Raw genomic sequence first — 12,882 nt, 5'->3', positions numbered from 1 at the left:
GCCTTGCACTGGACCTTGTCTTTGGCCGGGCCTTGTGCCTTGTGTTTCCTTTGGCCGCAGCTTGCGCCAGGCCATGCCTGCGAATAGGCCTTGCACCGGCCCTTGCCTTGCCTTTGGCCGGGCCTTACCTGTGGCCGTTTCTTGCTTTTGGCCAGGCCCTGCACCTTGCCTTGCCTGTGGCCAGGCCTTATCTTTGGCCAGGTCTTGCGCCTTGCCTTGCTTGTGGCTGGGCCTTGCCTGTGGCCAGGTCTTGCCTTTTTCTGGGCCTTGCACTGGGCCATGACTTTTGCTGGGCCTTGCCTTCCTGTGGCCGGGCCTTGCGCCTTGCCTTGCCTTGCTTGTGGCCGGGTTTTGCGCCAGATCTTGCCTTGCCTGGCACCTTGCCCTACCTGTGGCCAGGCCCAGCCCATGGCCGGTCCCTGCCTGTATCCAGGCCCTGCCTTTGGCTGGGTCATGCCCGAGGCTGAGACTCGCCTGCGGCCGGGCCTTGCGCCTTGCCTGTGGTCGTGCCTTGAGCCGGGCCTTGCATTGCCTGTGGTTGGGCCCTGCGCCTTGCTTGCCTTTTGCCAGGCCCTGTGCCTTGACTTGCCTTTTCTGTGGCCGGGTCTTGGCTGTGGTCTGGACTTACCTGTGACCGGGCCTTGCCAGATGACCTGGGTGGGGACCAGAGCATGGGATGGGAGATGTGGCGCACAGGCAGGGTGGGAGTGACTCTGGCTGCTCCAGGCATAGCCAAGCTATTCCTTAGCTTCCTGCCCTCAAATCTGCAAATGGTGAGTTTTTCTTTCATTTTTTATTTTTTGAGATGGAGTCTCACTCTGTCTCCCAGGCCAAGTGCAGTGATGCAATCTCACCTCACTGCTACCTCTGCCTTTCATGTTCAAGCTATTCTCCTGCCTCAGCCTCCCATGTAGCTTCGATTACAGGTGCATACCACCACGCCCAGCTAATTTTTATATTTTGAGTAGAGACAGAATTTCATCATGTTAGCCAGGCTGGTCTCGAATTCCTCACCTCAGATGATCCACCCACCTGTGCATCCCAAAGTGCTAGAATTACAGTTGTGAGCCACCACACCAGGCCCCATGAAGGGTGGGTCTTTCTTGCCTGCTGAGCTAGACTGGCATGGGAGTATTGGGGCCTGCAGGGAATGCCCCACTTCTGGCTGCTCTGCCTCGATCCTAGAGTTCTGGCATGCCCCTGTGCCGCAAGGCCTGACACCCCCACCCTGTTCGCCCCTGCTACCTAGTCTGCTGTTCAGGCTGCCATCACACCTCTCTGCCCTGTGTGTCACTCAGGAACTCACACCTCTGTCCAATCTGCCATCTTCCTGATGAGATCCCAGAGGAGGCCTGAGAGCGTGGAGAAGGTCTGCTGCATCCACAACCTAAGGTGCGTGATCACCTGTGCGAGGAGGAGGAGGTGCTCTGAAAGGCCGACGTGTTGCTTCCCTGGGGAGCCAGGACACTGCTGAGCTCTAACTGCTCCCTGGGCTCCCCAAGGTTGGGACAGCATGGAGCAGTGGGGTGGAGGGGCTAGAAGCACCTGGTCATTCTGGCTGCATCCCGTATACAGGTTTTCTGTAGTTTTGGCAATGAGCTCCTGGAGAAAAAGAAAAGACCAGGGTCATAGTCTATACGTCCAGAGGGGTCAACCCAGACAGGACAGAGTTCATCACCCCGGTTCTTGCCCAAATCTCTTGCCATTTCTGCTGAGACCTTTTTAAATTTTTTGTAGTTATGGAACCTTGTTATGTTGCCCAGACTGGTCTCAAACTCCTGGCCTCAAGTAATCCTCTCATCTCAGCCTCCCAAAGTGCTAGGATTACAGGTGTCAAAGTGCTGGAATTACAAGTGTGAGCCACTGTGCCAGGCCCACTTTTTCCTTTTCCTTTTTTTTTTTTTTTTGAGAGAGAGTCTTGGTCAGAAGCCCAGGCTGGAATGCAGTGGCACAATCTTGGCTCACTGCAACCTCTGTCTCCTGGGTTTAAGTGATTCTCCTGCCTCAGCCTCCCAAGTAGCTGGGACTACAAGCATGTGCCACCACACCTGGATAATTTTTGTATTTTTAGTAGAGACAGGGTTTCACCATATTGGCCAGGCTGGTCTTGAACTCCTGACCTCGTGATCTGCCTGCCTCAGCCTCCCAAAGTGCTGGGACTACACACAAGAGCCACCATGCCTGGTCCCATTTTTTCAAATGAGAGTTTGTTACTTTTCACTTTCAAATGAGAATAGTTACTTGTCCAGATGAGTCAGAATGAGGAACTGGGATGTGCCCAGACCTACTCTAGTGTCTCTCTCGCACCCATCCCTTGAATCATCCCATGACTGAGTGCCCATTCTAAAATGTACACGCTCCTCTCTTTTGGTCTAGTGAGTAGGCTCCACAAACCAGGAACATGATTCTGGATTCTAGGTTTAAAAGTGACTGTAGGGCCAGATGCGGTAGCTGATGCCTATAATCTCAGCGTTCTGGAAGACCAAGGCAGGCACATCACCTGAAGTCAGGAGTTCAAGACCAGCCTGGCTAACATGGTGAAACCTCATGTCTAGTAAAACTATAAAAATTAGCCAGGCATGGTGGCATGTGCCTGTAATCCCAGCTACGTGGAAGGCCGAGGCAGGAGAATCACTTTAACCTGAGAGGCGGAGGTTGCAGTAAGCTGAGATCATGCCACTGCACTTCAGTCTGGGTGACAAAGTGAGATTCTCTGGAGAAGAAGGAGAAAGTTGAGGAGGAGGAGGAGGAGAAGGAGAAGGACGAAAAGGAGGAGGACGGGAATCTGTAGCAGAAGAGCAGAAGCAGCAGAAACAGAAGCAGCAGCAACAAAAGCAGCAGCAGCAGCAGAATGAGAATCACTTGAGCCTGGGGAGGTGAGATCCTGTTGAAAAAGAAGAGGAGGAGGCAGAAGAGGAATAAGGAGGAGGAGGAAGAGGAGGAAGAAGTAGAAGAAGAAGAAAAAGGAGGAGGAGGAGGAAGGCAAAGAAGCAATAGAAGAAGAAGGAGAAGAAGAAGAAATGGTCTCTGAGTAGCCATAATGAGTAGGAAGAAAACCCAACCTACCTCTCCCTGGGTCCACTGGGAAAACATTGAGGCAGAGAAAGTCTTCCAAGAAAGACTAGGTTTGGTGAGTAAGAGATTCAAAAGCTAGAAGGAAAGGAGGATATTTAAGTTAATATTACTGCATAATATATAGCCCCCAAAATTTAGGCATTTAAAATAACAATCACGCTGGATGTGGTGGCTCACGCCTGTAATCCCAGCACTTTGGGAGGCCAATGTGGGTGGAGCACCTGAGGTTGAGAGTTCGAGAGCAGTCTGACAAACATAGAGAATCACCATCTCTATTAAAAACACAAAATTAGCTGGGTGTGGTGGCTGGCACATGCCAGTAATCCCAGCTACTTGGGTGGCTGAGGCAAGAGAATTATTTGAACCTGGGAGGCAGAGGTTGCAGTGAGCCGAGACCATGCCATTGCACTCCAGCCCGGGCAACAAGAGCAAAACTCCATCTAAAAAAGAAAAAAATAACAACTTTTATTTTTCATGGTTCTGCGTGCTGACTGGATTCAGGTAGGTGTGATTTTCACTCGGGGACTGTCATGCTGTTGCAGTGGCTGGGGCTGGGTCATTGCAAAGCATTTCTCAGTCTCATGTCTGGCTACTGATGTTGACTGTCATCTGAAACCTGTGCTGGGACTGTTGATTGGAAGATCAAAATGTGGCCTCTCCCTGTGATCTGGCTTCCTCACTGCATAGTGACTGGGTAAAAATAGCAAGCATCCCAGGAAGACCACGGAGAAATGGTGTCACCTTTTATGACCTACCTTGAATAGCTCCTGCCAGTCACAGACCTTCTTGAATTCAGGGGGAAGGAGCACAGACCTCGCCTCATCATGGGAGCAATGCTAAGGTCATGTCTGAAGAAGAGCACATGCCATTATTATTACTATTGTTGTTATCATTAAGAAGGAATTTTGCTCTGTCACCCAGGCTGGAGTGCAGTGGTGCAATCTCGACTCACTGTAACTTCCACCTTCTGGGTTCAAGTGATTCTCCTGCCTCGGCCTCCCAACTATCTGGGATTACATACAGGTGCCTGCCACCATGCCCCGCTAATTTTTGTACTTTACTTAGTAGAGATGAGGTTTCACCATGTTGGTCAGGCTGATCTCAAAGTCCTGACCTCAGGTGATCTGCCTGCTTCAGCTTCCCAAGGTGCTGGGATTACGGGCTTGAGCCACCACACCTAGTACATGCTATTATTAAGAAGCCAGAAGGCAGCCAGGTGTGGTGGTTCACGCGTATAACCCTGCACTTTGAAAGAATGAGGTGGGCAGATCACTTGAGGTCAGGAGTTTGAGAGCAGCCCAGGCAACATAATGAGACCTCCCATCTCTATAAACATTTACAAAAGGCCAGGCATGGTGGCTCACACCTGTAATACCAGCACTTAGGAGGCTGAGGCAGGTAAATCACAAGGTCAAGAGACTGAGACCATCCTGGCCAACATGGTAAAACCCCGCCACCACTAAAAAAATACAAAAATTAGCCAGGCGTGGTGGTGTACACCTGTAATCCCAGCTACTCGTGAGGCTGAGGCAGGAGAATAACTTGGACCGGGAGGTGGAGGTTGCAGTGAACCGACATCACACTACACTCTAGCCTGGGTGACAAGAGTGAACTCCTTCTCAAAAAAAAAAAGAAAAATTCCAGTTTTGTCTGGGGATGGTGGCTCACACCTATGTTCCCAGCACCTTGAGAGGCCAAGGTGGGTGGATCAACTGAGGCTGGGAATTTTAGACCAGCCTGACAATATGGCAAAACCTTCTCTCTACTACAAATAGAAAAATTACCTGGCCTGTGGTGATGCGTGCCTGTAATCCCAGCTACTCAGGAACCTGAGGTAGGAGAAACACTTGAAACCAGGAGGCGGAGTTTGCAGTGAACCAGGATCGTGCCATTGTACTCCAGCCTAGATGACAGAGTGAGAGTCCACATCGAGAGGGGAAAAAAATGTAACTTTTGGCCAGGTGCAGTAGCTTATACCTGTAACCTCAGCACTTTGGGAGGCTGAGGGAGGCAGATGACTTGAGGTCAGGACTTCCGAGATGAGCCTGGCCAATATGGTGAAACCCTGTTCCTACTGAAAATACAAATATTAGCTGGGCATGGTGGTGCATACCTGTAATCCCAGCTACTCAGGAGGCTGAGGCAGAAGAATCACTTGAACCCAGGAGGCAGAAATTGCAGTGAGCCCAGACTGTGCCACTGTACTCCAGCCTGAGCGACAGAGCAAGAGTGTCTCAAAAAACATTCAACTTTTATTTTACTCTTATTGTTTTTGAGTCAGGGTCTCACTCTGTCACTCAAGCTGGAGTGCAGTGGTGTGATCATGGTTCACTGCAGCCTTGACCTCCTGGATTCAAGCAATCTTCACCTCAGCCTCCTGAGTATCTGGAACTACAGGTGCACGCCACCATGCCTGGCTAATTCTTGTATTTTTGTAAAGATAGGGTGTCACCACATTGCTCAGGCTGGTCTTGAACTCCTGAGCACAAGTGACCCACCCAACTTGGTTTCCCAAAGTGCTGGGATTATAGGTGTGAGCCATTGCACCAGCTCTCCACTTTTGTGTTGGATACAGGGGATACATGTGCAGCTTTGTTATAAGGGTATTTTGCACCCAGGTAGTGAGTAGAGCACATAATAGGTAGTTTTTCAACCCACAGCCCTCTTCCCTCCCACCCATCTAGTACCCCACAGTTTCTACTGCTTCCTATTTTAAAAATTTAAAAATTAGGCCAGGTGTGGTGGCTCAGGTCTGTAATCAAGACACTTTGCGAGGCAGAGGCAGGCAGGTCATCTGAGGTCAGAAGTTTGAGACAAGCCTGGCCAACATGGTGAAACCCCATCTCTACTAAAAACACAAAGTTTAGCCAGGCATGGTGGCACACGCCTGTAATCCCAGCTACTCAGGCGGCTGAGGCAGGAGAATTGCTTGAATTCAGGAGATGGAGGTTGCAGTGAGCCAAGATCACACCACTGCACTCCAGCCTGGGTGACAGACTGACACTCCAGTCTCACAACATAAAGATAAATAAACAAAAAATTGAAAAAATCAAAAATTTCAAAATTTTTAAAAATGAAGGGCACAGAGGATGGCAGAACGTGTTGCAGCCACCACCTTGGAAACTATAATCTGCCACAGAGGGCAAGCAGAAAGAATGTTGGAGTTTAGGATTTCAGAAATGTAGCCATCTGAAAGACGTCACAAGAGCCATTCCTGTGGCAGCTTAAGGGGAGTGGAAGCAAAAGTCATCAGAGCTGAGGAAGATGTGGGATAGTGAGTCAGGCAAATTGCATGCTCATCCACGTGGATGCTGACATCCTCAGGAAAGCAGAAGGACTTCAGGGAACAGAGGCCAAAACACAATCTTATGATTATTTTTCTTAAAAGACAGGGTCTGTCTTTGTCACCCAGGATGGAGTGCAGTGGCACAATCATAGCTCACTGTAGTTCTGAACTCCCGGTCTCAGGCAATTCTTCTGTCTCTGCCTCCTGAATAGCTAGGGCTACACTGTGTGCCACTATGCCTGGCTAATTTTGTATTTTTATTTTTTGTAGAGACGGGGTCTTGCTATGTTGCCCACCCTGGTTTGCAACTCCTGGCCTCAACTGATCCTCCCACGGTGGCCTCCCAAAGCGTTGGGATTACAGGCGTGAGCCACTGTGTTCCACTGGAAAACACTTTTTTTGAGTTGGAGTTTCACTCTTGCTGCCTAGACTGGAGTGCAATGGCGTGATCTCGGCTCATCACAAACTCCACCTCCCGAGCTCAAGTGATTCTTTTGTCTCAGCCCCCCTTGATTGCTTGAGCCTGGGAGCTTGAGGCTGCAGTGAGCTATGATCTTGCCACTGAACTCCAGCCTAGGTGAGAAAGTAAGACCCTGCCTCAAAAAAAATTTGACCTCCCATCATGTTGAGGTCCCAGCCTCTTCTACCCACTTACAAGAGTACATATGAAAACACTGGCCCACTTTACTCCAGCCTGTGTGTCAGAGTGAGACTCTGTCTCAAAATAGAATTTTTTTTTGGCAAGGGGTGGTAGCTCACACCTGTAATCCCAGCATTTTGGGAGGCCAAGGCTGGTGGATCATGAGGCCAAGAGATCAAGACCATCCTGTCCAACATGGTGAAATCCCATCTCTACTAAAAATACAAAACTTAGCTGGGGCTGGTAGCATGTACCTATAGTCCCAGCTACTACAGAGGCTGAGGAAGGAGAATGGCTTGAATCCAGGAGTCAGAGGTTCCAGTGAGCGGAGAGCAGGCCACTGCACTCCAGCTCAAAAAAAAAAACAAAAAAACTTTTTGTGTTTTTTTTTTTTTTAACACGGAGTCTGCCAGGCTGGAGCACAATGGTGCAATCTTAGCTCCCTGCAACCTCTGCCTCCCGGGTTCAAGCGATTCTTCCGCCTCAGCCTCCCAAGTAGCTAGGACTACAGATGCGTGACAAACGCCCGGCTAATTTTTGTACTTTTAGTAGAGATGGGGTTTCGCCATGTTGGCCAGGATGGTCTCGATCTCTTGACATCGCAACCCACCTGCCTTGGCCTCACAAAGTGCTGGGATTACAGGTGTGAGCAACCATGTCCGGCAAAATCTGTTTTTTTAATTAAAAAGTTCTAGTATCTAAAATGAGCAAAATTGCCAGGCGCAGTGGATCACACCTGTAATCCCAGCACTTTGGGATGCCTAGGCGAGTGGATCATCTGAGGTCAGGAGTTTGAGACCAGCCTGCTGTGAGCCAAGATTGCACCACTGCATTCCAGCATAGAAAACACTAAAACTCCTAGCAATAAAAAAAAAAAAAGGTAAAAATGTGTTTGAAAAGAACAGCAATAGCCAGGCACAGTGGCTCACACCTGTAATCCCAGCACTTTGGGAAGCTGAGGGTGGATGACAGCTGAGACTAGAAGTTTGAGACCAGCCTGGCAACATGGTGAAATTCTGTTTCTATACAAAATACAAAAATTAGCCAAGCTTGGTAGCATGCACCTGTAATCCCAGCTACTTGGGGGGCCGAATGGGAAGGACTGCTTGCACCTGCCCAGGAAGTTGAGGCTGCAGTGAGAAACGATTGTGCCACCTCACTCCAGCCTGGGCAACAGAGCAATACCCTGTCTCCAAAAGGAAACAAAGAACAGCATCATTTCCTTATTATTGTTCACTGCAACCTCATCCTCCAGATTCAAGCAATTCTTCTGCCTCAGCCTCCCAAGTAGCTGAGATTACAGGCACGTGCCACTACACCCGGCTAATTGTTAGTAGAGACGGGGTTTGACCATGCTGGCCAGGCTGATCTTGAACTCCTGACCTTGTGATCCACCTGCCTTAGGCTATCAAAGTGCCAGGATTACGGGTGTGAGCAACAGTACCTGGCCAATCCCTTACATTTTTATAAAGATGTTTCCTTTGTTTCTTCTTTTTTTGGGGGGGGTTATTTCTCTTTATTTCCATCATAGAGAGTCCGGGTTCCCTTATCATCCTCCCTCCTCAGTCTCTGCCCCCAGGGGTTAAATAATTTAAAAAATATATTTAAAAAGCTGTAACAAAATAACATCAAAGGAAACGGGAAGAAGGATGGGGTGGTCAGGAATCATGAAGGAGGGTAGGGAAGAGAGCCTCTTCCCCACCCCCTACTCTTGGATTCCAGCCTGGGCAGCAGCTACAAAGTTGCAAAGGCTTTACGGCTATTGCAACAGCCATCAAAGGTCAAGCTGGGGGGTGCAGCTGCCTAATGGGAGGCAGCCGCAGAGGGTGCTGACCCAGCCCAGGATGAGCAGCGGTGATGGACGCTCCTGGGGTCCCTGGCTGGGAAAGGTATTGGGGGTCGCACGTACCTAGGCTGAGGTAAGGCGAATACGTGGCCGGGGTAGCAGTGGCGCTGGTAGCCCTTCACTGGCCATTGAGGAGCTTCTTCTGCGCGACCTTGCGCTTGTGCCCACCAGGCGCCGGGAGGTTGGTGTGCAGCACCTGCTCGCTGCGTCAGGTTCCTGCCGCTCCTGGCCCTGCAGACTGTGAAATCTTAAAACTCCTCTTTGGAGCTTATAGTTGACTGAAGCCAGGCGGGAGCCTGTCTATGCGGAACTGCCAGCTCTGCAGCTGCCTCCATCAACATCACCTTCCATCACCTGCACATGCGCGCTCCTGGAAGAACCAGCAGCACCGCCTCTACTTCCGATTGGCTCCGCGTGAGGGGCCGGCCTCCGGCGACTTCACGGCGGCTCCGCGCCTCCGGCGACGTCACGGCGGCTGCGCGCCTCCGGCGACGTCACGGCGGCTGCCCGCCTCCGGCGACGTCACGGCGGCTGCGCGCCTCCGGCGACGTCACGGCCGTTGCGCGCCTCCGGCGACGTCACGGCGACTGCCCGCTTCCGGCGACGTCACGGCGACTGCCCGCTTCCGGCGCACAGAGAAGGGCTTCCGGCAACGTCACAGAGGCGGACCTTCGGCGACTTCACGCGGAAGTGTGTTGCCTAGGAGCTGTGTTGTTTTCTCCGCGGAGCAGAGCCTGGTAACCTCCACCGTTCGCTGCGTCCTGTGTGCTGCTGGCTGGAGAAGGGTAGGTAACAAACTGTGACCCAGCACAGAGTTTATGTGGGTCAAAAATAGAAAAAGTGTGTCCGGACGCTGGAGGGTGGGAAGTTTTCTCCGGGCGAGGAGTTCAGGAGCAGCCTGGCAAACTAGTGTGACCCCATTTCGGTAGTCCCACCTCAGCCTCCCAGCTATTTGAACCCCAAGGTTCAAGGCTGCAATGAGCTATGATCCTACCACAGCACTCCAGCTGGCGAGACTGAGGTAATCCCGGTCTAAAAAAATAAAAAACTATCCAAGCGTGCGACATTGGGGGACTGCTTAAAGGAAAATTGAGGCTGCCTGGGCCCTGTAATCCCAGCACTTTGGGAGCCCGAGGTGGGAGGATGGCTTGGAATCAGGAGTGAGAGACCGGCCTGAGCAACATGACAAAACCCCGTCTCCACAAAAGATACAAAAATTAGCCAGGCACAGTGCATGCCTGACCTAATATTTTGTATTTTTTTGTAGAGATGGCGGGGGAGGGGAAGAGGGGGGAAGTCCCTCCCCCATGTTGCCCAGGCCGGTCTCGAACTCCTGAGTACAAGCCATCTTCTCACCTTGGCCTTGAGAGTTGTTGGGATTAAAGGTGTGAGCCACGGCGCCCCACTTGGGTTAGGCTATTTAATAACAAAGTCTGTGGCTCAGCTTGGTGGCTCACACGTGTAATTCCAGCACTTTGGGAGTCCAAGCAGGTGGATCACCTGAGGTCAGGAGTTCAGGACCAGTGTAGCCAACATGATGAAACCCGGTTTCTACAAAAATTAGCCGCATGTGGTGGCACACACCTGTAGTCCCAGCTACTCGGGAGGCTGAGATGGAAGAATTGCTTGAACCCAGGAGGCAGGGGTTGCATTTAGTCGAGATCACATCACTGAACCCTAGCCTGGTTGACAGAGCAAGACTCCAGAGTTTAAGACCAGCCTGGGCAATGTAAACCCTCACTCTACAAAACAAGCAAATAAAAAAGGCAGGTGTAACCGTGTCCTCCTGTGTCCCCTGCCACTTCGGATGCTGGGGCAGGAGGATCACCTGAGGCCAGGAGCAGGTCTGCACTGAGTTAGGATCATCCCACTGCTCTCCATCCTGAGCAAAAGAATCAGACCGGCCTCGAGCGGTGGCTCACACCTGTAATCCCAGCACTTTGGGAGGCCGAGTCGGGTGGATCACGAGGTCAAGAGATCGAGACCATCCTGGTCAACATGGTGAAACCCCGTCTCTACTAAAAATACAAAAAATTAGCTGAACGTGGTGGCGCGTGCTTGTAATCCCAGCTACTCGGGAGGCTGAGGCAGGAGAATTGCCTGAACCCAGGAGGCCGAGGTTGCGGTGAACCGAGATAGCGCCATTGCACTCCAGCCTGCGTAACAAGAGAGATACTCCGTCTCCAAAAAAAAAAAAAAAAAAAAATGAATGAGCCCATGTCTCTAGATAGCTAGCTAGATAATTGATATGTAGTTTTCTATCAGAATTTTTTCCCTACATTTGAGCATATTTTTCTAAAGTAGCATTCAACACATCAGCATTTTACACTGTTATTAGTTGTTAATGTGATTGTTTTTCTGAAATACAGTATCCTTGACATAAGCAGTTTTTGTCTGTCAAAGCACACAGATAGGTCCTCAAGTGAATTTGCCTGACGTTGGTGACCTTGGAACCATTTTCTCCTGTTGATTGGAACAGTCAGTCAGTTTGGGTCACTGTTACCCTTGGAGGAAAAGCCCAAAGGCAACAAATAAGGGCACTGGTGTCCAGTCCCTTCTAGAAGCATCTTCACCTTTCCTGAAGGTTTCCCTTGATGAACGTGGAAGTGCTGTATGTAGAATTGGCTGTTCCAGCATCTTTGTACATCAGGCCAAATTTATATGTCTTCCCTTTATGAGAGGCATCCTGGTAGGCTAGGAGAGTTACACAGGAAGTCTGATCTCAGCTTCACTGTTCAGAGATGCAACATAGTCCAATCAATCAAGTAACATTCTCTGAGCCTGTTTGTCTTTTACTTATTATTTTTTTTATTTTTTAGAGATGAGGTCTTGCTCTTTTGCAGTGGTGTCATCTTGGATCACTGCAACCTCCACCTCTCGGGTTCAAGTAATTCTCCTGCCTCAGCCTCCTGAGTAGCTTGGACTACTGGCATGTGCCCACCACATCCAACTAAGTTTTGTATTTTTAGGAGAGATGGGATTTCACCATTTTGGCAAGGATCGTCTCGATCTATTGACCTCATGATCCACCTGCCTTAGCCTCCCAAAATGCTGTGATTACAGGTGTGAGCCACCACACTTGCCCTGAGCTCATTTTTTTGGCTATAAAATAAGAATACCAATTATACTAATCTAAAAAGACAGCTTCTTGTATTGTCTTTTAGTTTCTATGAAACTGTAACACAGTAATTATTTTCTTTGCCATGCCACATTTGTTTTTGTTTTCTTGAGATGGAGTCTCGCTGTTGTAGCCCAGGCTGGAGTGCAGTGGCATGATCTTGGCCCATCCTGTATCATACCCACAGAGAGACCCTTTTTTCCTCCAGGGCCTGGGGAGCAGCCAGGTTCCATGAGTTAAATGCAGATCTGAACCATACCGAGCTGGGATTAAAATACACACCCTTTTCTTCTAAAATGTAGGTAAGGATTCCAACTTGGTGTGCTGGAAAGTGTGGCAGAGCCAGACCAGACAAAGACTGATCGCCTGGAAAAGCATGCTGTCAAAGGCCTTGGTGAGTGCTGAGTGCCATGGCTCACACCTTTAATCCCAGCACTTTGGGAAGCTGAGACAGGCGGATCACTTGAGGCCAGGAGTTTGAGTAGAGCCTGGGCAACATGGCAAAACCTGTCTCTACTAAAAACACAAAAATTAGCCAGGTGTGGTGGTGCTTGCCTCTAATCCCAGCTACTCGGGAGGCTGAGACAGGAGAATGGCTTGATCCAGGCAGGCAGAGGTTACAGTGAGCCAAGATCACACCACTACACTCTAGCTTGGGCAACAGAGTCAGACTCCATCTCCAAAAAAACAAAACAAAACAAAAAAAACATAAAGAACAAAGGTCTACTTCTGGGGGTTGGGTGGGGGACTCCTGACCGAACTGGAAAGTTTCTTCAGGTGGGGTGGGTTGTTTGTTTTGAGATGGAGTCTGGCTCTCTCACCCAGGCTGGAGTGCAGTGGCACGATCTTGGCTCACTACAATCTCCGCCTCCCCGTCTTCAGGTTTAAACAGTTCCCATGTCTTAGCCTCCTAAGTA

The 12,882-nt window shown here is 50.1% G+C and overlaps 1 protein-coding gene and 1 long non-coding RNA gene across 11 annotated transcripts in view; both read right to left on the bottom strand.

Annotated features, from left to right (window-relative positions):
* Positions 1-12,882, bottom strand: part of LOC144576535 (uncharacterized) — a 197,322-nt gene that overhangs the window by 10,045 nt on the left and 174,395 nt on the right. For 7 of the 10 annotated variants that reach the window (XM_078350249.1, XM_078350255.1, XM_078350256.1 and 4 more), the window contains one exon: positions 2,632-3,150. In XM_078350249.1, coding sequence (XP_078206375.1) covers positions 2,632-3,150 — 519 coding nt within the window. Of the gene's footprint in view, positions 1-1,308; positions 1,603-2,631; positions 3,151-12,882 lie in introns of those variants that run through there. The other 3 variants (XM_078350250.1, XM_078350251.1, XM_078350254.1) reach the window with 1 other exon arrangement.
* On the bottom strand, positions 3,501-9,203 carry LOC144579479 (uncharacterized). Its single transcript, XR_013527152.1, has 4 exons — positions 8,911-9,203; positions 4,860-4,978; positions 3,831-3,923; positions 3,501-3,515 (listed from the first exon to the last, which is right to left on the bottom strand). It is a non-coding gene; the product is annotated as an uncharacterized LOC144579479 (long non-coding RNA).

Source organism: Callithrix jacchus, chromosome 15 (genome assembly GCF_049354715.1).
Source record: "Callithrix jacchus isolate 240 chromosome 15, calJac240_pri, whole genome shotgun sequence".
Taxonomy (NCBI): Eukaryota; Metazoa; Chordata; class Mammalia; order Primates; family Cebidae; genus Callithrix; species Callithrix jacchus.
The sequence above is the reverse complement of the archived record's forward strand: the minus strand, read 5'-3'. Positions and strand labels throughout refer to the sequence as shown.